The sequence below is a fragment of the Canis aureus genome, chromosome 31, assembly GCF_053574225.1.
Source record: "Canis aureus isolate CA01 chromosome 31, VMU_Caureus_v.1.0, whole genome shotgun sequence".
Classification (NCBI taxonomy): Eukaryota; Metazoa; Chordata; class Mammalia; order Carnivora; family Canidae; genus Canis; species Canis aureus.
The window spans coordinates 5,506,806-5,533,347 of record NC_135641.1 but is presented as its reverse complement, the minus strand read 5'-3'; the positions used below and the strand labels follow the sequence as shown (position 1 = coordinate 5,533,347).

Below are 26,542 nucleotides of genomic sequence, written 5' to 3'. Positions count from 1 at the left end.
TAGAATTATCATATGATCCAACAATTTCACTTCCAGGCACATATACCTGGAAAGAAATATCACTATCTCAAAGACATAATCTGTGCTCCCATGTTCACTGCAGCACCATTTATAGTAGCCAAGACATGAAGACAACTAATGTTTGTTGATGTATAAATGGATATACATGCAGTGGAAATTTATTCAGTCTCTAAAAAGAGATGGAAATCCTGCATTTGCAACAATATGGATGAAGCTGGAGGTCATTATGCTAAGTGAATAAGCTAGACACAGAAGGGCAAGTACTACATGACATCACTTATAAGAGGAATCTGAAATTGTCAGGCTCATGGCAGCAGAAAAGTAGAACTCTGATTGCCAGGGGCTACAGGGAGAGGGTATCATTTCCTCCTCCTCCCAATCAAAAAATCAAGAAGTACAAAGTTTTAGTTATAGAAAATGAGTAAGTTCTACAGGTCTACTTCACAGCATGATGCCTATCGCTAACAACACTGTTTGTATACCGAAAATTACCTGTAAGAGAGCTTATGTTGTATTCTTATCACAAAATAATAATAACAATAAAAGAAGGCAGAAGGAAACATTTGGAGGTGATGGATATATTTATGGCATAGATTGTGATGGTCCCATGAGTGTTTACTTACTCAAAATTCATCAAGTTGTATATTTTAATTACGTATATAGCTTTTTGTATATCATTCATACCTCAATAAGCTGGTTTAAAAACAAAACTAAAATCTATCTTAAAGAATAAAATATTAATTAATAATATTAACTAATTATAGAAATATACAATAGATTAATACTTTTTTAAAATTTTTATTTAATTATTCATGAGAGACACACAGAGAGAGAGATAGAGGCACAGACACAGGCAGAAGGAGAAGCAGGCTCCATTCCACGCAGGGAGCCTGACATGGGACTCGATCCCGGGTCTCCAAGACCACACCCAGGACTGAAGGTGGCGCTAAGCCACTGAGCCACCTGACTTAATACTTTTATAGGAAATATTCAGTATAATCTAAATGAAATATACTAACACAAACAAAACTATTTCCTTACTAATGTGGCTGAAAATAATAATTTAATTTAGAATCAGCATCCTGAAGACAACTTATATAAGGTTGTTTCCAGAAACCATGTGGCTAATTTTCCAAAGAGAATAACACTTAAATACCTAAGTATATTAGGTATTTCCTATACCCACAGATGTATTCTATCCAAATAACATAAGATAAGTTCCAGGTTAATATTAGGTGTATAGTTGTTGGTTTTCCCAACAAGGTTTTATATTTATTAAGTGAAGGTGCCATGTCTCAACTTTTTTTTTTCAAATCAGCAGAAATTTTATTTTATTTTATTTTATTGGAGTTCAATTTGCCAACATATAGCATAACACCCAGTGCTCATCCTGCCAAGTGCCCCCACAGTGCCTAACAGCCAGTCACCCCCAACCCCCGCCCACTTCCCCTTCCACTACCCATTGTTCATTTCCCAGAGTTAGGAATCTCTTATGTTCTGTCTCACTTTCTGATATTTCCCACTCATTTTCTCTCCTTTCCCTTTATTCCCTTTCACTAATTTTTATATTCCCCAAATGAATGAGACCATATAATGTTTGTCCTTTTCCGATTGACTTATTTCACTCAGCATAATACCCTAGAAGTCCCTCCACGTCGGAGCAAATAGTGGGTATTTGTCATTTCTAATGGCTGAGTAATATTCCATTGTATACATAAACCACATCTTCTCTATCCATTCATCTTTCGATGGACACTGAGGCTCCTTCCCAGTTTGGCTATTGTGGACATTGCTGCTAGAAACATCGGGGTGCAGGTGTCCCGGCATTTCACTGCATCTGTATCTTTGCAGTAAATCCCCAGCAGTGCAATTGCTGGGTCGAAGGGCAGGTCTATTTTTAACTCTTTGAGGAACCTCCACACAGTTTTCCAGAGTGGCTGCACCAGTTCACATTCCCACCAACAGTGCAGGAGGGTTCCCTTTTCTCCGCATCCTCTCCCACATTTGTGGTTTCCTGCCTTGTTAATTTTCCCCATTCTCACTGGTGTGAGGTGGTATCTCATTGTGGTTTTGATTTGTATTTCCCTGATGGCAAGTGATGCAGAGCATTTTCTCATGTGCAAGTTGGCCATGTCTATGTCTTCCTCTGCGAGATTTCTGTTCATGTCTTTTGCCCATTTCATGATTGGATTGTTTGCTTATTTCGTGTTGAGTTTAATAAGTTCTTTATAGCTCTTGGATACTAGCCCTTTATCTGATACGTCATTTGCAAATATCTTCTCCCATTCTGTAGGTTGTCTTTGAGTTCTGTTGACTGTTTCTTTTGCTGTGCAGAAGCTTCTTATCTTGATGAAGTCCCAATAGTTCATTTTTGCTTTTGTTTCTTTTGCCTTCATGGATGTATCTTGCAAGAAGTTACTGTGGACACGTTCAAAAAGGGTGTTGCCTGTGGTCTCCTCTAGGATTTTGATGGAATCTTGTGTCACATTTAGATCTTTCATCCATTTTGAGTTTATCTTTGTGTATGGTGCAAGAGAGTGGTCTAGTTTCATTCTTCTGCATGTGGATGTCCAATTTTCCCAGCACCATTTATTGAAGAGACTGTCTTTCTTCCAGTGGAGAGTCTTTCCTCCTTTATCGAATATTAGTTGACCATAAAGTTGAGGGTCCATTTCTGGATTCTCTATTCTGTTCCATTGATCTATGTGTCTGTTTTTGTGCCAGTACCACACTGTCTTGATGACCACAGCTTTGTAGTACAACCTGAAATCTGGCATTGTGATGCCCCCAGCTTTGATTTTCTTTAATATTCTTTACAATTCCCCTGGCTATTTGGGATCTTTTCTGATTCCACACAAATCTTAAGATGATTTGTTCCACCTCTCTAAAGAAAGTCCATGGTATTTTGATAGGGATTGCATTAAACTTGTAAATTGCCCTGGGTAACATTAACATTTTCACAATATTAATTCTTCCAATCCATGAGCATGGACTCTTTTTCCATCTCTTTGTGTCTTCCTCAATTTCTTTCAGAAGTGTTCTGTAGTTTTTGGGGTATAGATCCTTTACTTCATTGATTAGGTTTATTCCTAGGTATCTTATGCTTTTGGGTGCAATTGTAAATGGGATTGACTCCTTAATTCCTCTTTCTTCAGTCTCATTGTTAGTGTATAGAAATACCACTGACTTCTGGGCATTGATTTTGTATCCTGCCATACTGCCAAATTGCTGTATGAGTTCTAACAATCTTGGAGTGGAGTCTTTTGGGTTTTCTATGTAGAGTATCATGTCATCGGCGAAGAGGGAGAGGTTGACTTCTTCTTTGCCAATTTGAATGCCTTTTATTTCTTCTTGTTGCCTGATTGCTGAGGCTAGGACTTCTAGTACTATGTTGAATAGCAGTGGTGAGAGTGGACATCCCTGTCTTGTTCCTGATCTTAGGGGAAAGGCTCCCAATGTTTCCTCATTGGAATGATATTTGCTGTGGGCTGTTCATAGATGGCTTTTAAGATGCTGAAGAATGTTCCCTCTATCCCTATACTCTGAAGAGTTTGGATCAAGAATGGGTGCTGTATTTTGTCAAATGTTTTCACTGCATCTGTTGAGAGGATTATATGATATGGTTCTTGTTTTTTCTCTTGCTGATATGATCAATCACATTGAATGCTTTATGAGTGTTGAACCAGTCTTGCATTCCGGGGATAAATCATGGTGATTTATGAATAATGGTCATGGTGAATAATCTTCTTAATATATTGTTAGATCCTATTGGCCAGTATCTTGGTGAGAATTTTTACATCCATGTTCATCAGGGATATTGGTCAATAATTCTCCTTTTTGGTTGGGTCTTTGTCTGGTTTTGGAATTAACGTGATGCTGGCCTCATAGAATGAGTTTGGAAGTACTCCATCTCTTTCTATCTTTCTGAACAACTTTAGTAGAATAGGTATGGTTTCTTCTTTAAATGTTTGATAGAATTCCCTTGGGAAGCCATTTGGCCCTGGACTTTTGTGTCTTGGTAGATTGTTGATGACTGCTTCAATTTCCTCATTGGTTATTGGTCTGTTCAGGTTTTCTATTTCTTCCTTTCCAGTTTTTGTAGTTTGTGGTTTTCCAGAAATGCGTCCATTTCTTCTAGATTGCCTAATTTATTGGCGTATAGCTGCTCATAATAAGTTTTTTAAATCGTTTGTATTTCCTTGGTATTGGTGGTGATCTCTACTTTCTCATTCATGATTTTATTAATTTGAGTCTTTTTTCTTTCTTTTTAATATGGCTGGCTAATGGTTTATCTATCTTATTAATTCTTTCAAAGAACCAACTCCTGGTTTTGTTGATCTGTTCCACAGTTCTGGTCTCGATTTTGTTGAGTTCTGCTCAAATCTTTATTAACTCTCTTCTTCTGCTGGGTGTAGGATCATTTACTGTTTTTTCTCTAGCTCCTTTAGGTGCAAGGTTAACTTTTGTATTTGAGTTCTTTCCAGTTTTTGGATGGCTGCTTGTATTGTGATGTATTTCACGCCCCCAGGACTGCTTTTGCTGCATCCCAAAGATTTTGAATGGTTGTATCTTCATTCTCATTAGTTTCCATGAATCTTTTTAATTCTTCTCTAATTTCCTGGTTTACCCTTTCATCTTTTAGCAGGATGGTCCTTAACCTCCACGTGTTTGAAATCCTTCCAAACTTCTTCTTGTGATTTAGTTCTAGTTTCAAAGCATTATGGTCTGAAAATACGCAGGGGACGATCCTAACTTTTGGTATCGGTTAAGACCTGATTTGTGACCCAGTATGTGGTCTATTCTGGAGAAAGTTCCATATGCAATTGAGAAGAATGTGTATTCAGTTGCGTTTGGATGTAAAGTTCGGTAAATATCTGTGAAATCCATCTGGTCCACTGTATCTTTTAAAACTCTTGTTTCTTTGGAGATGTTGTGCTTAGAAGATCTGTCGATTGTAGACAGCTCTATATTCAAGTCACCAAGTATGATTGTATTATTATCTAAGTTTGTCTTAACTTCGGTTATGAATTGATTGATATACTTGGCAGCTCCCACATTAGTAGCATAAATATTCATGATTGTTGGTCCTCTTGTTGGATAGATTCTTTAAGTATGATATAGTGTCCCTCTTCATCTCTCACTACAGTCTTCGGGGTAAGTTTTAGTTTATCTGATATAAGGATGGCTACCCCTGCTTTCTTTTGAGGACCATTCGAATGGTAAATGGTTCTCCAAACTTTTATTTTCAGGCTGTAGGTGTCCTTCTGTCTAAAATGCGTCTCATGTAGACAGCAAATAGATGGGTCCTGCTTTTTTATCCAGTCTGAAACCCTGCGCCTTTTTAATGGGGTCATTAAGCCCGTTCACGTTCAGAGCTACTATTGAAAATAAGAATTTAGTGTTATCATGATACCTATTCAGTCGCTGTTTTTGTGGATTGTTCCATTGGACTTCTTCTTAAAGGGGAAATCTCTTGCAGAGATGGTTTGGAGGTCACATATTATTTCGGTTCCTGTCTGTCTTGGAAGCTCTTTATCTCTCCTTCCATTCTGAATGAGAGCCTTGCTGAATAAAGTATTCTTGGTTGCATGTTTTTCTCATTTAGGACCCTGAATATATCCTGCCAGCCCTTTGTGTCCTGCCAGGTCTCTGTGGAGAGGTCTGCTGTTACCCTAATGTTCCTCCCCATAAGGGTTATGGATTTCTTGTCTCTTGCTGCTTTAAGGATCTTCTCTTTATCTTTGGAATTTGCAAGTTTCACTATTAAATGTCGAGGTGTTGAACGGTTTTTATTGTTTTTGGGAGGGGATCTCTCTATCTCCTGGATCTGATTGTCTGTTTCCCTCCCCAAATTAGGGAAGTTCTCAGCTATGATTTGTTCAAATACACTTTCTCGACCTCTGTCCCTTTCGGTGCCCTCGGGAACCCCAATTAAATTTAGGTTTTTTCCTTCTGAGGCTTTCATTTATTTCCCTTAACGTATCCTCATGATCTTTTAATTGTTTTTCTCTGTTTTCCTCAGTTTCCTTCCTTGCCATCAACTTGTCTCTATGTCACTCACTTGTTCTTCTACCACGTTAACCCTCAAGGTTAGGACCTCTAGTTTGGATTGCATCTCATTTAATTGATTTTTAATTTTGGCCTAATTAGATCTAAATTCTACAGTCATGAAGTTCTTGAATCCTTTATGCTTTTTCTAGAGCCACCAGTAGCTTTATAATTGTGCTTCTGAATTGCCTTTCTGGCATTGAATTGTAATCCAAATTTTGTAACTCTGTGGAAGAGAGGACTGTTTCTGATTCTTCCTTTTGTGGTGAGTTTTTCCTTCTAGTCATTTTGCTCAGTGCAGAGTGGCCAAAAGCAAGTTGTACTGGAAAAAGGAGAAAAAGAGAGAAAAAAAAAAACGGAAAAAGGGTGGGGTGAAAGGGGGTGAAACAGAAAACAAAAAACAATGGGGAGTACACTCTGATTCTATATACTGTAAATCCCTGGACATCCCCTGGGACTTTCCAGTGCTGCTTGGTGAATAAGTTGTTTTTCCCCTGTCCTTCTAGCTAGTGTTCTGGGGGAGGGGCCTGCTGTGCTGATTCTCAGGTGTGTGCACCTGGGGAGCTGCCCAGCCCCCTGCCTGGTGCACAGCTCAGTGGGAGCTGTTTATCCTGTGAGGCCCCTGCTCAGTCCCAGGTACAAGGTGACACCAGGAGGAACAGCAACAGTGGAGGCGCCCAGCTCTGCAGCCCTGGATTCAGCTCCCGCAGTAACTACCACAGCTCCCAGTCCGCAGGGCCCTGGATGCTCCTGAGGGTAAAGGTGCTGATCTGCACAGCTCGGGGCCGCCCGGAGGCAGGAGCGTCCTCGCTGTCCTGTGTCCTCCCGGCCTCTGCCTGTCCCGGGGGGAGCGCTGGATCCTGGGCTGTGTCCCCCGGCGCCCTGGGCTCCGGGGCCTGCGCCGCTGGAATTGCGCTCCCGGCCGTGCAGCCCCCTCCGCCCCAGCCGCCTCCGAGCTGCTCCCGGGGCCCCGCTGGGTGCTCGCTGCAGCCCTTTAGGGAGCTCGGCTACGGGGTGTGGCGCTGTCCCCGGGGCGCAGGTGTCTGTCAGTGTCCCCGGGAGCCCGAGGGCATCCCCGCCACCCTGGGTCCTGCTCCAACTCCCTGCGAGCCCCTTTCCGCCCAGGAAGGTTGGTGCAGCTCCTGCCTCTTCTGGCCTGGGCTCTCCTGTCCTGGAGGCTCTCGCCCCGGCCTTAGCCCGGCTCCTCGCGGGGCTCCTCCCCCTTGGATGCTTATTTATTTATTTTTTCCATCTTCCTACCTCGATAGAAGCACAAACTCTTCTCACTGTAGCGTTCCAGCTGTTCTCTCTTTAAATATCAGGCCGAATTTGTAGATTTTTCAGGATGATTTGAAGGTTATCTAGGTAATTTGGTGGGGACCGGTGACTTGGGGACCCTACTCTTCCGCCGTCTTGCCCCGCCTCTCCCATGTCTCATATCTTACAATTATTTTATCCACTACTGTAGCTAGCACAGTAAACACCAGACCAGACTGGAGGCATAACCACAGAAGATTACAGATTATCAAAGGTCTAAGAACATCTCAATACCCAGGTGTGTGATATAAATTAAAGTATATGTGCTATAGATACAGGAGGTCTATGATAGAGGCGGCAGTAAAATAAATATTCCTAAGTGAACAAAGAAAGAATGAAGGGTGTGCTGAGTTCTGATTAAGCTTTGGAATTTAGATAAAGGAGACAGCCAAAAATATTCTTGATCTGAGCGGGCCAATGTGTGGAGGAGAATGATGAGTAAATCATATTTAGGGGTGCCTGGGTGGCTCAGTTAAGTGTCTAGCTCTTGATTTCAGTGTAGGTCATGATCTCAGGGTTGTGAGGTCGAGCCCCATGTCAGCTCCACACTGGGTGTGGAACCTGCTTAAGGTTCTCTTTCTCTGCCCCTCTTCACCATGTTCTATCTCTCTTTTAAAAAAAAAAGTGCATGTTCAGAAAACAAACAAAAAAGGTATATCTGAGGGAGGAAAGAGAGGAAAGGTTTGTGTTGGATTAGAGAAGACTGCAAGTAAGTCATGGCTGTACTATAGAAGAATGATGAATTTTGACAGACTGATTCATTCAATATTGTAACCATTCGACACTGGTAACTGCCAAGATCATGCATGAAAGACAGGTAGTCCTTAACTTCATGGATTTTTAGTCTAGCAGAACAAATCAGCATTAGTTAAATAAACACACAACTAAGTTTATAAACTGTGGTTAGTTCCAGGCAAGAAGAGCACAGTGCTTGAAGTGGTAACATGGGAACAGGTTCCGTGGGGAACAGAATGATGGCAAATGGGATAGTTCCCCTGAGGCAGGGATGTTTGACTGAGCCAGCATTGTCCGAACAAAGGGAGGAGGGTGCTGGTAGGATGGAGAAGAAGGGTGTCTCATGGGAAGAAGAAGCAGCCTGTTCAAGGAACAAGAACAGAGCAGGAAGAAAAAGTGATCTCAGGGGGAGGTGGGGAGGTGGGCAAGGCCACTCTTCCCAGCCTAGAAGGCTAAGCTAGAGACTCTTGATTTTTCCTAAGAGCAAGGGGAAGTCATAGAAGGTGCTAAGTAGAAAACAGTGTGGTTGGGTTTGTGTTTTTATCATTCTTCTGTCAGCAATGTGAGATAGATGGCAGATGGCTGACACAAGAGAAGTCATTAGAAAGCTATTTGGGTTTTCCAGGTGAGCAACAATGACAACTTGGCCTAGGATATCTATGAGAGGGAAAGCACTGGAGACAGTCGCCCAATATTTAAAAGATAAAGTCAACAAGACATGGTGATCAAGCAGACTTGAGAGCTGAAGGAGGGCCCAGATGCTCAAGATAAAGCTCTTTGATCATGTAGTTTAGTGGGTGACGGTGGAACTTCCTGGGGGTAGGACCAGAGGGAGGCAGTTCAGGGTCAGACACTTGGAGTAGCAGTCTGTGAAACCCCCATGAGAATGTAGCAAGCAGGCAGCCAGCCAGTGCACAGACTTCAAGCCAAAGGACATACTAGACTAGAGAGAAAAGCTGATGGGGTGTGTCACCCAGGAGATGGAGGATGAGCCTGCCGGGGAAGAGGACCAGAGTGAAGGAAGGAGCCTGCCTTGTCATGGCACTATGCCCGGCTTCATAAAGAGCATGGAGCTCAATAAATACATTCTCAATAAACAAACAAGAAAATGCATCCCTGAAAGTCAGGACAGTTGCTAGGAAACAAGGGCACAGAAATGCAGTTTCCCTGACCTCCATGGAATCCTGGCTTGGGTTGATACAATGAGACTTAAAAGAAAAGGGAGGCCCTGTGAGAAATTAACTAAGGAAAGATCAATACAGCCTTTGTCCTGTAATAGAAGAGATGATGGAAATAGACACCTAGCAGCAAGGGCTCTGTATTTAAATTAAATCATCTTAATTACAGTATATTACAATGTTTGTCGCCTGAAATTGTTATTTTACTGTTCATAATAATACCTTAGATGATACTCCACAAAATACTTCCACGTTAATTATCATATTTCATAGTTAACTTTAATATACCTCTTAAATTCTGTCATTTGCGTTCTCATTTATACCCTACTTCAAGGAATTTTAAGGTTTTACCCTTAGTTGTATTTACATTTTGATAGGACTTAAAATTTTAAATCACTGGTCTTTTCTCAAACTTTAAAAGACAAAAGAGAAAACTGTACATGTGTACTTCAAGTCTGTTAAAATAGTCTGTGTTGAAAAGCCACAGATTGGAAAACCATTATTGTCAACAGCAGTATGGAGAGAACAGTGGCTAAGAATATATACTTATACATAATAACCTGGGTTCTAGCCCCGGTATTGATCCTAATGGCTTCTTACACCTCTGACTATTCCCTCAGCTTCATTGTCCCCAGTGTCTCCATCTATAAAGGGTTGATAGGTTGTTCTAGGCTAATCAGTTGTTTTTCACAGTGGATATTGCAAGACTGGAGACCCAGAGGTGGGCATGGCACAGATGTGGGCTGAGAGGGCAGCTCCAGAACACTTCCTCACCTTCACTTGTCGCTGTTTTATCTATTAGGGCCACCTGGAAGGTTTTACTGAGAAATGGGACTCTTCTTAATTATTATTAAAACATTATCAGACAAAAAGTTTGAAAACCACTGCCCTGAACCAGGGTGCCGCCCCCCACCGAGGGTCTGATACAACTGGTAAGGAGTGACACCTAAAGATCCCTACCATTTAAAAGATCCACGGATAATTTCTCACCAAAAGCTGAAAAAACAAAAACTAAATTATGTCTAACATCTCTTCTACTACTCCTGTGTTCAATTTCATTTAGAGGGAGAGAGGCATTCATGTTTCTGGAGTATGGAAGCAGCAAGGACCCAAGTCACAGAACACTCTCACTAACCCTTTTCAAGGACAGGAACCATCAGAGGATTGCTGGATAAGGTTTTCTTCTTTGATTTCCAGCACTGCAGCCACAATAACAAAATGTCCAAGACACATCTGGCTTTAACTACTCTGAGGTTAACCAAGCCACTTTGAAAAGAACACAAATGCTATCAAAGCAATTAAAACCTCACTGGCTTCCTGGGACATCTTGGAACATGTCTGGATATCCAACTGAGACAAAGCCTTCAAACATCCCGGAAAAGACTAGAATCACTGGAAATTAATCCAAGGGAGTACAAGATTGAAGACAATTGTCTAATAACCACACTCTGGGAAAAATTAGCTACCTAATGTGAAAGAACACCATCATCTTGCAAAAAATCCTCAAATACTGGACAAAGTGACTTTTGGCTCAATCCAGTACAGAGATAGTATATAGTACAGAATGTAAATAAACACACAGACATCCATACACACACACTGTTAGCCAAAAACTCTGACAAAAATTTCCACCACACTAACCAGCAACCAAGGCATCCTTAGGCCATCGGCTGAACCAGTCAATAGTGCATCCTGAAAGAAGGGCAGGAAACTTCAAAGCTTGATTTCGAAATTTCTCCCCCACAGGTGAAAAGCAGAGTACAATGTGAAGGTTCTGTCGGACTCGACTCATGAAGTAGTCATGCAGGTTCTCATTGGTAGGAGGGTGCCTGGGGTATTCTTTTTTCATGACTGATATGAGGTCACTATTAATTTCATCAATTTCATCACGAGCAAATAGGTTGGAGACCTTCAAAAAAAGTGCAGATATTCAAATTCAGTACAGGCATATGAAAACAGATCAAAATACATAACTCAATACATGATATTTTTCCTCTGTTTGTGTTCTCAAACTCACCTTTAGAAAATTAACCAGTCTTCATGACACAAACAAATGGAAAGATATTCCATGCTTATAGATTGAGAGAACCAATATTGTTAAAATGTCCATTTTAACATTCCTAAAGCTACGTTTGGATTCAATGCAATCCCTATCAAAATACCACAGTATTTTTCACAGAACTAGAACAAATAATCCTAAAATTTGTATGGAACCACAAAAGATCCAGAATAACCAAAGCAACCTTGAAAAAGAAGAACAAAGCTGGACACATCACAATCTCACATTTCAAGATATACCACAGAGCTATAACAATCAAAACAGTATGGTACTGACACAAAAACAGACCTACAGATCAATGGAACAGAATAGAGAGCACAGAAATAAACCCACACTCACATGTTCAATTAATCTATGACAAAGGAATCAAGAATATATAAATGGGGAAAAGACCATTTCTTCAGTAAATGGTGCTGAAAAAAACTGGACAGCTACATACAAAAGAATGAAAGTGAACTGCTATCTCATACCATACACAAAAATAAACTAAAAGTGGATTAATATCTAAATGTAAGACTTGAAGCCATAAAACTCCTAGAAGAAAACATAGGCAGTAATTTCTCTAGCATCGGCCATAGAAACATTTTTTTCTAGATGTGTCTTCTCAGGCAAGGTAGTTTTCTAGATGTCTCTTCTCAGGCAAGGGAAACAAAAGCCAAAATACTATTGGGACTACAAAAAAAATAAAAAGTTTTTGCACATCCTTTTGAAAAAAATTAACCAAAATCCTCAAGATAAAATACCCCGTATTTTAAATACACAAATAATATATACACGATCCTATTATTAACTGCAAAGTCATAGCCTTCTAAGGGGTAAATGGACATACTGAAAATCCAATCAGCTCAGTTTGATTCTCTAAAACCCAATTTTTCTATTGCTTTATCTGGCAATTCTTCCTACTAATTTCCTAACCCCCTATAATAGCACTAGCTCAAAAAATCTAATGTAAAGCTCTAAAGTTGGAGGGAATCTGAAGAGTCAAAATGCATGAAGATAAATGAGCTCCTACCTCACCCGATGATAAAACATTGTTCATATATTCCAAAAATGACTCATCCTTAATCTCATTGTCTGTAAAGATGAAAGTGATTCCTTTGCCTTGCTGCCCTGCTGTTCTATACAAAATCTTCAAGTCTTCCACCAGATTTGATGTGTTGTAGGATCTAAAGAAATATTATCATTGTGTCGTTAGCTAAACTATTTTGATGGGAAGGAAAGATCCTTGTAACAGTGCTTTATGCCATTTGGTTAATTAAAAGAAATACTGATGCTGTTTCATCAGATTAGAATTTTATTGTATGTAATGTTACTAGTTCATTATATTTCTTTACAAAAATGAAATTTATTTTTTAAAAATTTCTTTCACTTTCTTATAGCTATTCCTTTGAGAGTAATAGAAGTACATCTTGGTAAAATTTTCGGTACTTCACTACTCACGAAAGTTAAGAAAGGTTTTCTTTATTGAGGTATAACTGACATATAACATTATCTTAATTTCAGGTGCACAACATAATATTCCTATACTTGTATATATTGCAAAATGATCACCAAAATAAGTCTAGTTAACATCTAGTCAAGTGACATTACATTTACCAGCAAATATGAAACTGATTTTTAAGCTCCACATTTTATTAACTATTATAACTAATTTTTTGACACAAAACCAAAAATCTGGAGGGAAAAGTCAACCTGGAACCAAAATACCATTTTTACCACAACTAAATGTCATCTGAATGCATAGGTTTCGTTTTGAAAATATTTGTTGGTAATGTTAATACAAAAGTCAAATTGGAATGTTTACTATGCACCCATCTGCAATTGGTATTTTAGAAGATACCTCATAGGCTAATCTAACTTAAAACACTTCAAGCCCTAATTATATAGAGTGAGGAAGATGCCCTATTGCAAATGGTGCCCTCTTCCAAGAGCACCTGGCTGGCTTGGTCAGAAGAGCATATGACACTAGATCTCCAGGTTGTAAAGTAGAAGCCCCATGTTGAGTGTAGGGGTTATTTAAAAATAAAATCTTCTAAAAAATAAAATAAAATAAATCTTAAAAAAAACATAAATGATGCCCTCTCATCCCCCAACACAATTATTTTCATTGCATCCTTGCATTACAAGTAGGAGTTTTCTGAGTAATTGGTATGCTATAGAACAGTTGGAAACATGAAATATCCCACTTTAAATCTTCTTTCACTATCAAAAGCAATCTTTAGTGGAAGTCAGTCTACAGTCATGAAATATTAGGCCCCAGTACAGTAGCCTATCACCACCAAAAGTAAAAATAAAGATATTCCAATCCTGGAGATTCAGACTTACTAAATTATTATTTGAATTTTATGTCATTAAATAAACTCAGAGTTCAGAGCACAAGAGCCATAGGCCTTCTAATTTTTTTAAGCTACTAAATATTTAACTTCTATACTCTGTGCTTTTTGATCATCTAAAACCTAATCCTAGAACCAGAAATCCTACTACCATGTATCAATATTTTAAGAAAATGTCTAGAGAAGTATGATCTGAGAGATTAGAAAAGAATTTCAAAGATGCTGTCTCCCATTAGAGAGAGAGGGACAGAGACAGAGAAAGGAAGTGACCTCACCTCATCTACTCCTGGCTTGGGAAAACTTTCAGCCCAGTCCCGGATCAAGGGCCCATTGCCTCAAATAATGGCCTGAGCCCCTTTAACAAATGGCCATGGCTCCCAAATGTGCAGCTCTTGCTTCTTGATTCTTGGCCACAAAGTAAGATGGCCTTTGAAGGTGTGAGAAGGCAAAGGCCTTGGCCCTCATATGCATCTGTAATGGAGCATTCCCACTATGACATGCAGACAAACTAATCTATCCCAGAGACAGGGGCTGCAAGATATTTCTCCTGAGGCAGTGTACTACAGTGAAAGTCAAGCCACACCAGACACCAGAAACACTGCGGTCAATTCCCTGGTAGATCTGAGACTTCAGACAAGTGATAGCTTCCGAGTCTTAGCTATAAGATGCCTTGCTAACCCCATAAGGCCCCTTTGAAGACCAAACTAGCCTACGCATGGAAAAGCACTTTGGAAACCTTAAGCCTTCTTAGAAATATTAGGAACAAAAATATGAGAGTCCAGTCTCTTTCCCATATACATTATCTTTTGCCTAACTCTGCTTCCCTCCACAAACTAGAAGAACCGTAGACAAGTCATTAGAATTGTTTCTTCCTGTCCTAGTACTCGAAAAACAAACAGCAATCTTTTGGATTTACTCTTCAAGCAGAAGCCTAAAATTCAGACCAAACAAAGTATGACAACAACTTGAATACCTGGATCTTAAACCCAGCATGAATAATTTTCAATTCTTCTCCTACCAGGTATCTATGGACCTGCTTCAGGAACAGAGGGAGGGATGCTTTGCCCTACTGAACCGAGGCAAAGCTCTAGAGCAAAGCCCAACAGGCAAGGCTTCCCGCTCCCACACCTACAAGTTAACCTTTAAAATTTTTCAGCCTGACTAAACTTCCTAAACTGGCCTCTTGCCTCTCAATTTGGTTAATCCTGAAATTCAGTTCAGCCTCTCTGAATCACACCTTCTTATCTCTTCGCACTGACTCTTTGCTTTCTTGTTCCACCCTCACTACACACATATGACCAAGGACAACTGTCCCGGGGTTCCCTACCTTGGTGAGTGTATACATCAGTTGGCTAGTGTCCCAAGCCAGAGCTAGGATAGACCACATCTAAAAGTTCAACTTGCCAGTGATCCTGAGTCTGTCCTTTTTTCTCCATTCGTTTTCTGTACATACAAACCCACAGGCCTTCCCTAGCGGTAACTCAACAATGGTGTCCTGCTCTAGGATAAAGTCCAAATTCCATATCACACCTTCAAAGGCCTCCATTTCTATTCGTTCTATTCCTTTCCCACTTGCTATCTTATGCTGCACATCCAGCCATATTTAACTTCTTCTAGGGCCTCAATGTGACTTCATATGTGCTGACACTTTTGCCTGGAACGTCCTTCACCTCGCCTCTTCTCTGAGACAATTCCTATTTGTACTCAGGTCTCAGTTTAAACATCTTTTCCTCCAGGAAGTCTTTTTGGACCATCTCCCAGACTAGGTCGGGAGTTCTGCCCTCATGTTACAACAGGAGCTGGTCTTCATTTATTTCTTTTCCAGGAGACAGCACATATGTGTGACCCCTTCCTGAATAAATTGCTCAGCTGTCTGACCCCGCCCCCGACTATGGGAAGCTCTTTGATGACACGAGCCAAGTTCCCTTTGCTCATCATGTACTTTCCAGTACCTAGCCAGTGCCTGAATATAGTTGGTGTTCAATAAATATTCCTAAGTGAACGAATGAGCAAATCAATATAAATTTTCCATCTACTTTCTAGTTTATTAACATTCTTGAAATCTGAATTAACATTTACTAGGGATAAATTTCTTCTGAAATATACCAAGAGGAATACACATAATACATAGTGTATAACATAAAAACAGGGAGGCAGCTATTCACTACAATAAGAGGCTGAAGTACTTCAAAAGCAAATTATTAATGTGAAAATTTCATCATCTATAATAAAGGTTGAAAGGGGACGATGATAAGTCAACATTTAGGAAGGAAAATGATTGATTCTTTATGTATAAGAAAAATGCATTTGTAAGTTCAAGTGGCCTCTGAAAACCCACTATCAAAATCCACTTTAGGTTAATTAAAGCAAAAGCTTATTACCTTGTCAGAGTGATCTGGAAGGAGGTGTAGCCAGCAATGAACGAAGCTAACCTTGTCAGGCTCTGCTTTCCTGATCCACCCACTCCAACCAGGAGGGCATTTCCCCGGGGCGTGCCAATGACACGTGAGATCTAGAATGTGGAATGGAAAAGGCACATATTGGTGTTCAATGTGTAAATATTCCATTTTTTCCTGTTTATGCACCATAAGCATTTGGGAAGATGTAAGTGTCTCAGGATCAAAATGGACAGATATACTGGCTGGATAAAGGAGGGCATTTCTGAAAGACTGGTGTTTATTGTTGGGAGATGCCTTTGGGAAATTAGAGACCAGTACCAAGAAGCCAGACCAAGCCACCCCTGTGGCCTGCTCTGGGTTTTAAAAGAGAGAAACAGGGATGTCTGGGTGGCTCAGTGGTGAAGCCTCTGCCTTTGGCTCAAGGTATGATCCCAGTCCTGGGATCGAGTCTCGCATCAGGTTCCCTGCAGGGAGCCTGCGTCTCCCTCTGTCTATGTCTCTGCCTCTCTATCTCTCTGTTTCTTATGAATAAATAAATAAGATATTTTTAAAAATAAAGGGGATTTGAAGGTTTTCTTTTAGGTTCCCAACCTAATGCAGTGGGACAGGAAAGAGACCGCAATTTCAAGACAGAACACACAGTTGATTAGAATATCCTCTCCCCATTTGAAAAATGACAGAGTTTTTTGGTTGTTGTTTTTTTTTTTTTTTTTATGACAGAGAGCTAAAATCAAAGAGAAGACACTTCCCAAAATGTGGCACAGATGATGGAATTTTTAAAAAGAAGAAAAGGAGGAGGAGGAACAAAACAGGCATAAATGCCCTCCTGTTATTTGGCACAGAGAGTGAGACCTAAGGAATCTACCAAGAAGCGATCATGGGTGGGCCAGTCAGTAGCCCCAGACTATTTCAAGTCCCCCTTGTGGTAGAAGTCCATGTTTCTTTAGCTTTATTGTTACTGAGAACTGCTTATACCACCCAGCTTCCAACCCCCACCTAGAGGGGATTCAGTGTAGAATTCTCCTTGATGCTTTCTCCTCCGTACGTGATAATGATTTCTCTTTCCCTCCTAACTGCAGTTTGAGCCTGGGGAATTGCTGTGATACTCACTTTTCTGTAGACTAATGACAGAGAGTGGGACAGGGCTAAGAAGGGTCACTTCTCTGTGGCTGGTGGAAGCTTCCTGGGGTAACCCAGGCTCTGTAGTCTGCCAGTGTGTCAGTAAACATCCTTTCTCAGGATTACCTCCTCTGGCAGGGGCTATTCCCCTGTTGGGACTATTCTTTTTTTTCTTCTTATCAAGATATAATAAAGTGTTAGGACTACTCTTAGCTTCTAGATTATTCTCCCCAATTTAGTGTGAGCCTGGGATATGGAGACCATTTTCTTGTCTCTGTTGTGGATCTGAGAACCTGTGGAATAGGTGGGTGATGCACCCATATTTCCAAGCTCCTGCTCATCCTGCCTATGCGATCTCCAATGTTGTTGTAGGCAGGGAAGGAACAGTCCTGGCAAGAATTTTTTTGCCAATGTCTATTCATATTATTTCCCTTGTATTCCTTCAAAGGCACAGATAAGACAGGTAAGAAGCTACCAAAAGCCACACTAGAATCTTCTTTATCTTTCCTTGGATAATGTTTTTCAAAATATATAGCTTTTGTCATAACCACTTCCTTTCATTGGTATTGGTGAATATATTAAGGATTTAAATAATTGTTGTTAATTAATTAGGTATTGGTACCTTCACCCTACATCTTTTTCTTAAACTAGAAATTTTCAATTTCTATTAAAATTAAAATTTTAATTAAAATTAAAATATTAAATTAAAATTTAAATTTTATTTAAATTATTAAAATTTTCCATTCCCAGTTTCTAGCACATGTTAAATGCTTAAACCATATACAACAAATGAGCAGGAACAAACAAGTAGGCAGGTTTAAGGGGGCTCAAAAACTCCAAAGTAATCACAAACAAATGAAATGAGAAAACACAGTCAAGAGGCTTTCAAACGGGACTATTCTATACAGATTGTGAGATGGAAACATTCATTTTTCAATTCCTTTAGCAAATATTTTAAAAATTAATAATGCTATTAATTATGCTCACATGCCAGGTGAGCATGCCAGTAGAGGAGAGACACCTATTAACAGAAATGTGGTGATGCACATTCCATGGTCAATGTGGAAACAGGTAAGAACAGTTGCAAAGGAAACAGTGTTGCTGGGTAGAGGCAAGTCTTAGGTGTGGAGCTGGAGTGTGATCTGGATCTTGAAAGATAACTAGAAGTCTCTCAAACAAAGAAGGGGGCATACCAGGAAGCACTGAGCTACATTTTAGGAAGAAGAAATGGGATGAACAACATCCAAGAATCAACAAAAGGCTTGAGGTATCCCTAGGACGTGGGAACTTCAGTGCTATGTACAGAAATATCAGGTGATGAGGCAGCAAAGGGTTGTTTAGGGCCACACTAGGGACTTGGTTGAATTCCAAACCTATTTATCAAGTATCTCAAGTGTGCCTATTCTCTATCCATGAATACTGAGGTGAATAATTTGGGTGCCCACACTCACAGAGCTTATTGCCCAGTAGGGAAGACAAACGCACACAGTGATAACTTCCACACGACGTAGCACCGCTGGGAAGGCATATTGGTGAAGTGCTCTGGAAGCAGGGTGGGTTTCATCATGGGTAGCTGATTTTTCTGGATTATATGCTAAACAGAGCACAAGCCACAGGCTAGAGTGCTAGCAGGGGCTAGACCACCAAAAACCACACACCATGGTTTGAATCTTTACCAAGGAGGCAAAAGAGCTATCCCAGACATACTCTCTGTTTTTAAAGACAATCATCATTTTAATGAAGAAAGAAACCAAGAAATATGTCTGGTCTCCCATTTTGCTGCAGTTTTCATCTTAATTCTGTCTCTTGGGTTCTGTCATGTCTTATAACTAGATTACATATTTCAAGGATAGGATTACATATTTCGCCATCACACAGTTTGGGCGTACCGTCCACAGGAAACAGGAGAGTAGAGTCCGCATAAGAGGCCATGAGGAATGCAGTATGTTAGCTCAAAAACTCCAGTCATGAATTCCTCAGCCAATTTTGGAGCAGACACAAGAGGCTGAGAGGGAAATTGAGGGAAAACAGTCAAAGACCCTATGCTGAGTCATGCCTCAAATGTCATGTCCCCACATGGTGAAGAAATGGTCATCATTCCTCTGTACATGAACATGGAAGCAAGAGAGTTCTAGAGAATTTCCTCAAACATAAGACTAATATAAATAGTCTCATCTTCCATCTGAGCCATTATGAAATCCTATAGGCCAATCAAATTCTGTCTCCAAAAGACGTTACTTGTAAAGTTGCCTTTGGTATTATTTTCTTCTCTTTCTTCTTCCTTTTGATCATGAAATATGAGAGAATCCCTATCATTATTTCTATTTGGAAGAACATTTGTGCTCACAATTCAGTACAGATGTCTCTGGGAATCCAGAATGCCCAAGCTCTATGCCCTTCTGCAGGGGAGACTCGTGACTACAACAGCCTCTCTGTCTTCCTCCCTCTCCCTGACATATTCCAGCCTTCCCCAGCCTTTTCTACTTTCAGAGGGAGGGTCGAATAGATGACCTCTAGATTCAGTAAGTATGAGAGGTGACAATTTGTAATTAGGAGATTTTTTTCTCAAGGTTAAACCTAAGTAATGGAAGACAGCCTCAAGCTGTCCTCTTTCTAACTAAAAGTAAGTAGTCTGGAAAAGTAATTGACATCAATGGAGTGAGAACATCAACAACAGATTTTAAAATGGCATTATCTTCCTCCACAGATAAATTACGTCACATAAGTTATCAAGTAAATGACTTCTAGCCTTTGAGAGTCAATTATCCTATGAATAGATACTGGAATGCCTCCTGTGACAAAGTAGAAAGGAAAATGTACTTTGCTGGTGGATTTCATGCTAACAGAATTTTCATCCAGCTCAAAGTCAATGGTTTATGCATTCTTTTTAAATTATCATTTCTAAGTGTGGTAAAATATATAGAACATAAAATTTACCATCTTAACCCTTAAGTGTATAGTTCAATGGCACTCAGGATTTTCACATTGTTGTGCAACCACCAACAATAACCATCTCCAAAACTCTTCATCTTGCAAAAATGAAACTCTGTACCATTAAACACTCCTCATTCTCCCTATTTCCAAGCCCCTGACAATCACCATCCTACTTTCCACCTATGAATTTGACTATACTAGGTACCTCAGGTATGTGGAATCATAACAGTATCTATCCTTTTGTCACTGGCTTCTTTCACTGAGCATAATGTCTTCAAAGTTTATGCGCTATTTTTTTTACATAATGCAAAAAATAAGCATAGACTTTTTTGCCTGTGCTTTGAACTCAGATGTCAACTACATTCATTCTATGTGGTGAAAACACTGAGCTGGAAGCTGTACAGCAACACTGAATAAAATTACACCACACATTTCAAGTACCCATGCTCTGATATTCAGGCTGATTTTCAACCTATAGGTGTGACACGTTGCATTCAGTTTAGAAATTAAATTGGAATATAGCACTGAGTTTATTTTCAAACTGAATACTCTTCCAGGAGATAAAAATGAAAGAGAAGGGAAAAAAAATTCTGGTGTGAAGCCAAGTATCTGTCACTTTGGGGTAGTGTCACTGGGTATGGCCACTGACCTTGACTAAGTGAACCATGGCATCCTCAAAGAATACCAAATCCATGCCAGTGCCACGGATGCTCTCATTATATAGCTGCAGGAACATATTCAAACGCTCCCTTAGGTGATCAAAAGATTCAACTGCCTCATAAATTTTAGGCATTTCAGCATCAGCCTCCTCGGATGTTTCACCTGGGATTGGGGGGAAAAGAATAAATAAAGCTTCTTCAAATTGCTGGGCTTTACTAGTTCATTCAACCTAAATTAATATACTCATAGCTTGACAATTTAACACTTAATAACACCACTGTTCATCCAAATGCCATATTACATATTTTTAGAAAAGAAAGCAGAGGCCGCCCCTGGTGGTGACTCTTGATTTCAGCTTGGGCCATGATCTTAGGGTCATGGGATCGAGCCCCAGGTGGGCTCTAGGCTTAACATGGAGTCTGCTTGAGATTCTCTCCTTCTCCCTCTGCCCTTTGCCCCACTCACATGTACTCTGTCTCTCTCAAAATAAATAAATAAATCATAAAAAAAGAAAGCAAACAATAATAAAAACATTGGAATTTTTGTTATCCTACCCAGTCCTAGTTCTTTCCTGTCTAGAAAGAGCCAATTCTAAATAATGCCATATAAATTAAATTTAATCCAAATCCATAACTGGATGCATTTCTAGGAACCTTCTTAATGGTCAAAATGAAGGTCAAAAGAGGGATTTAATGTCAAAATCATCTAGAGAGGTCAAGACTTAAGATTTTTCAATAAGAAAAAAAGGAAAAAGTCATTGCACTTGCTCAGGAAATACTTATGAATCAGGAATTTCAGGTTAATGGTGAAGACAGAAGTGAATTTCAGAGAATGGAGGTAGTTGAGAATTAAGTTGACAAAATTAGAGAGCAGCATCCTTCCTGATCTAAGATACTACATTTTAAAAGCTTATTTATGATTTCCTAAATAAACATACTGAATTGTGTTACTGAAAAAAGATATATTAAAATCAATATACTTTTTTTAAAAATTAGAAACACACATTATACCAACTTAACACTTTCCCATCTTTTTTTTTAAGATTTTATTTATTTATTCATCAGAGACACAGAGAGAGACAGGCAGAGACACATGCAGGGAGCCCGACATGGGACTCGATCCTGGGTCTCCAGGGTCACACCCTGGGCTGAAGGCAGCACTAAACCACTGAGCCACCCAGGCTGCCCCAACACTTTTCCATCTTTGACTATAAAGCATAATGCCAAACTGGGCATGTAGAAGTTTACTATCAGTTAACATTAGTAACTGGAAAAAAAATGACATGTGAGTCGAATATGCCAATAACAACTTAGAAATTCACTAAATACTAGATGAGTGAGCGGATCTTCCAAATCTAACAGTATCTAATTATTTTCAATTGACTCTATCCTACTATAATAGCATATTAACCTCTTTATGACAAAGCAAGAAAACTGATTTAACATAATCGTGAAGACTGGCTTATTTGCAAAGTTCTCACTAATTGAATTTCAATAGTCACTTCGCTGTTTCATAAATGTTCAACTCAAGCTTTGGGAAACAAAGTGCTTTGAAGTTTAAAAAAAAAAAAAAAAAAACAAGGTTATGTGTTCACCTCCAATGCAACCACCCTGCAAAAACACAGCAGTTATGTCTTGCTCCTTGAAAACCATAATCTAATTATTAGCCTTCTGAGTTAGAGGAAATAAAACACATAAATTCTAATTATTTATCCTTCTGAATTAGAGTAAATGAGATACATAAATTCTAATTTTAAATGCTCTTACACTTACAGGATTTTTGTATGCATGTGACCTCATTTAAAATAAAATGTGTCAGCTTCTTTCTGTTGAAGGATCCCTCCAACTGCATAGCCAGCAGTAAACCTCCTTTTGCAACTACTGCTCAGAAATTTTTGATAGATCATATACATCCTTATCAAATTGAAAAAGAAGCCGTGTGGTCATTTTCAACCATTTAGTAGATATAAATTGCATGTATTTAAATATGCCTTTTTAAATATGGAAATTAACTTAAAATTCACCCTCAGAATTAAATTTAGATATAATTAAATAAAAGAAAATATTCTTCTTAAGCTCAGTTATTTCTGAGGGAAAAATAGTAATTGGAGTACTACTTCTTTTCATAAGAAGAAAAGCAATATATGTCTTCTTTTTTCATAGAACCATAACCACGAAAGCTTGCATCCACATCACCCATCTCTTTCCAATTATATTCAATGGCCTTCTCAGAGATCTAAGGTTTTCCTATTTTTAACACTCAGGATGACTCAAATAATCATCATCACCATTATTTTTGCTACCTTTCATTTGGCAGACTGCCAAGAGTAGACAACTGTAGAGTGCTACAGTTAATATTTCATTTATTCCCTACACTGCCCCATAATGCACATATTAATATTTCCATTTTCATAAATGAGGAGAATGAGGTTCAAGAAAGTTCAGAGTTGCCCAGCTTTTATGTGGTAGATTCTCTCCTCAAACTACCACTGTGTGACAGCTAGAAGTCCTGGACTCTTTCTTCTATCACGTCCTGCATCCCAAATCTATCTTAATATGCAAGAATAATATGCATAAAAAATCGTTAATCTCTGAACTCCATGGGTAGCCACTCAGTCTATATTCACTGAGCACCTACTATGTCCCCAGCTTGTTTCTGTGAAGTTTACTAGACAGAAATTCAACCTCCCTAAACTGAGCCTTCTGTCTTTAGGTTTCCTTTTGGGGAATTTCAAATTCTGCTCAACAGTTTACCTGTAGCTTCAGGCACATCCCTTAAGAAATCCACAAAATAAGCATCAGTTCCACAATCCACCAAGAGTTTCTTCTCTTCACCAAACTCCTCCTCCACCAAACTTACTAAAGCCTTATCAAACCAGATCACATCGTTGGGCACTGTGAAACGATCAGCTATCACACGTTTACACTCATGCTTCCATAGCCTTAACAGTTCCTGTCAAAAACATAATTAAAATGTGTTATTCGTTTCTATTTGCCACAGTTGAGAATCAAGTTGGCAAAATTAGAGAGTACCATCCTTCCTGATCTAAGATGCTACATTTTAAAAACTTGAGGTAAAAACATACTTAACTTCATTTCAGATTGGTCTCATGCAAGTATATCAGATAGAGAGTAGTGTCTATTCATTTTCAGTCTTTAAAACGAAAATGTCCATAGACGAATGACTAAAACCACTCTGATGAACCAACAAGGTAATAGTCTACATAAACACCTTAAGTCTGTGAAAAATTAATCTGCTTGGATAAGACATCTACATTCACGTGGCCAGAGCATAATATACAATGTAGTATATAAATAATTCTCATGTATACAACTGAGATATTACAAAGGTATATTTACTTTGCACAATGTGAAGGAAATTTGTGGCAAAAATCTGCATTATCTGAACAAAGCAATCAGCTAGTCTACATAATCCAAGGTGCAAAGTTAACTGGAAGTTGAAGAAATTAATTGCTCAATATACCTGTGTGTATAGCAAGCTCACTTGATTTGAAAGACTGGTGGAAATTTCTTCACTTGCTATCATTTTGCATGTTAGGAGCTTTTTAAGCCATTTGATTGCTAATGATAAAATGCTATTTGGTTACCAAAACATAAAAGGAATTTAGTAAAAACATATTCAATGATTCAGTTAATTAAGACAGACTTCATTATAACACCAATTGCTAGAACTATTCATGGTGATTTAAAGAAAGCATCAAAAAGTGGCCACTCAAAAAAATAATATTGGAGACATGCATTCTGCCTTGACATTAATTTGTCAACAAATTTGTGGGGGAAAAATGAAGATAAAATGTTCCTTGCTGCTAAAATGGCTCTCTGTTGTCTGTCACAAGGAGAGTGAGTTTTCCCCAAAATGTCTTGTCTTGGAGTCAGCCAGTGTGGTTACCTACTTTTGGGGCAAAGTTGGGGGTTTTTTTATAGTCACTATTTGATATGCCTCATGATAGTCTGGTGGATACCTCAACTGTCCCTCTCTGGTTATGTGGACACATCCCTACTTACTTACCTCCTCACTTCCATAAAAACCTACAAGAGAAGCCAATGTTACCGAATCCAGAGCACAGGGGCCATGCTTTGGGAGAAAAAACATACTGGATTTTTCCATAATCCAGTTTGAAGGGAATTCTTTTAACACTAGGAACTGTTATATTCAAGTGTCTGTACAGATGCTCATTTTTCAGCCAAATGAACTTTTCACTTTTCTGCCTCTTTTCAATTATACCAATATATGTAATTCTTTTAGTGCATCCAGTTACTTAGAAAGTTGAGGATGATTAACAATAAAATGGTCTCTTCAATTTTGAATGTTTATAAAGACATTACTTTTTTAAAGTTAAAATCTCAAGTTTAAAATATGAAAACTATTAGATAATAAAATCAATAGTGATTCTTCCCATTACTTAGTATGAGGAAAATATCTTATAATGGGAACATAAGATCAATTGTTTCTTTTATTCCATTCATTAGAAAATAACTGTGTATACTATTTCCTTAAACATGAATTTATTTGGAATTTTTAAAAGAAATTTTCTGACATACTTCATACTTTTCCCTTACTTATGTTAGTTGAAAAGCAGCAAAAAAAAGAATATCCATGCTAAAACATCCCAAAATATTTCATCATTCCACTAAGAATTACATTATGAATAATATTTAGGGCATAGAATAAATAACAAAGCCATTTGTTTCCCCTCACACATCACTTACATCTGAATCTTTGATAACCTCTGAGGTGGTGTTCAGCATGCCCTGCCAGATCCTGGAAAGATCTCGAAGGTTAAATATGTAATGGAATTTTGCAGGTGTAGGAAGCATTTTAATCTTGGTCATCTGCCACAGTCGGCGTGTCAGAGGGATGAGTTTCATCACTGAATCTCTCACTTCTTCTGAGAAACCCCTCTGAGAACAGTAGTAGCCTCTCCCAATAACACCTGAAAGAGGAAAAAAGTCGTAAGGTTTTGAGTGATGGTTCAAGTCAGTGAAATTAAATGAAAACTATTATAACATAGTTTGCACAAATATTATACACATTTATTAGATGGCAACATACCAAAGAAATTTATATTAATGTTCCCTTATTTTTTTAAATCTAAAAAATAGGTACAGGTTCAAGTAAGTTAGTATTTGAATACTAAAAAGTTGATCAACTTTTTACTACTCAAAGCTCTAGCTGAACAAACCCAATAATATTAAGTGGGTGAACGTGAAATATATAAAGTTGCCTTATAAAGATATAACCAAAAGGGAGGTGTCACAAACCCTTAAGATTTCTTCATTCTGTTGTTGCCTCTCCATGCATTATAAAATACTTTAATTTACTTTATATGTAAAACTTTCCGGGCAAAAAAAGAATAATTAATATTGATAATAGTCATTTTTTCTGGTCCATTGTACTTTTCGCAGGTTTAGATCATTCACATATCATTTGGCTTCAAAACTTCTGCCCACTGCCACCATCAAAGGCAAATACTGTCATATTCCACTAGCCCAGGGGGGTGAGATGACATTTTAGTCTGCCAGAAATTAATTAGGATAATCCTCTAATGAGTTTTCTCTCAGCAGTTTCAGAAATGGTAAATGAATACTTAACACAATGCGTACATAACTTTACACTCTTTCTCTGCAAAGAGTAACTACAAAATCAACTATAAACTCCTTCAATACTCAAGTGATCATAGTTATCTGCTGGGCTAGTGTTTCCTAAATGATATTATTT

General features: G+C 38.8%; 1 protein-coding gene across 1 annotated transcript in view; it reads right to left on the bottom strand.

The window, feature by feature from the left end:
* The window catches only part of DNAH5 (dynein axonemal heavy chain 5), a 292,615-nt gene that overhangs the window by 70,027 nt on the left and 196,046 nt on the right, over nt 1-26,542 (bottom strand). Inside the window, exons 50-55 of the mRNA XM_077879556.1 lie at nt 25,534-25,757; nt 23,557-23,755; nt 20,793-20,965; nt 16,073-16,203; nt 12,371-12,524; nt 10,941-11,208 (exon numbers count right to left, since the gene is read on the bottom strand). Coding sequence (XP_077735682.1) covers nt 10,941-11,208; nt 12,371-12,524; nt 16,073-16,203; nt 20,793-20,965; nt 23,557-23,755; nt 25,534-25,757 — 1,149 coding nt within the window. The remainder of the gene's footprint in view (nt 1-10,940; nt 11,209-12,370; nt 12,525-16,072; nt 16,204-20,792; nt 20,966-23,556; nt 23,756-25,533; nt 25,758-26,542) is intronic.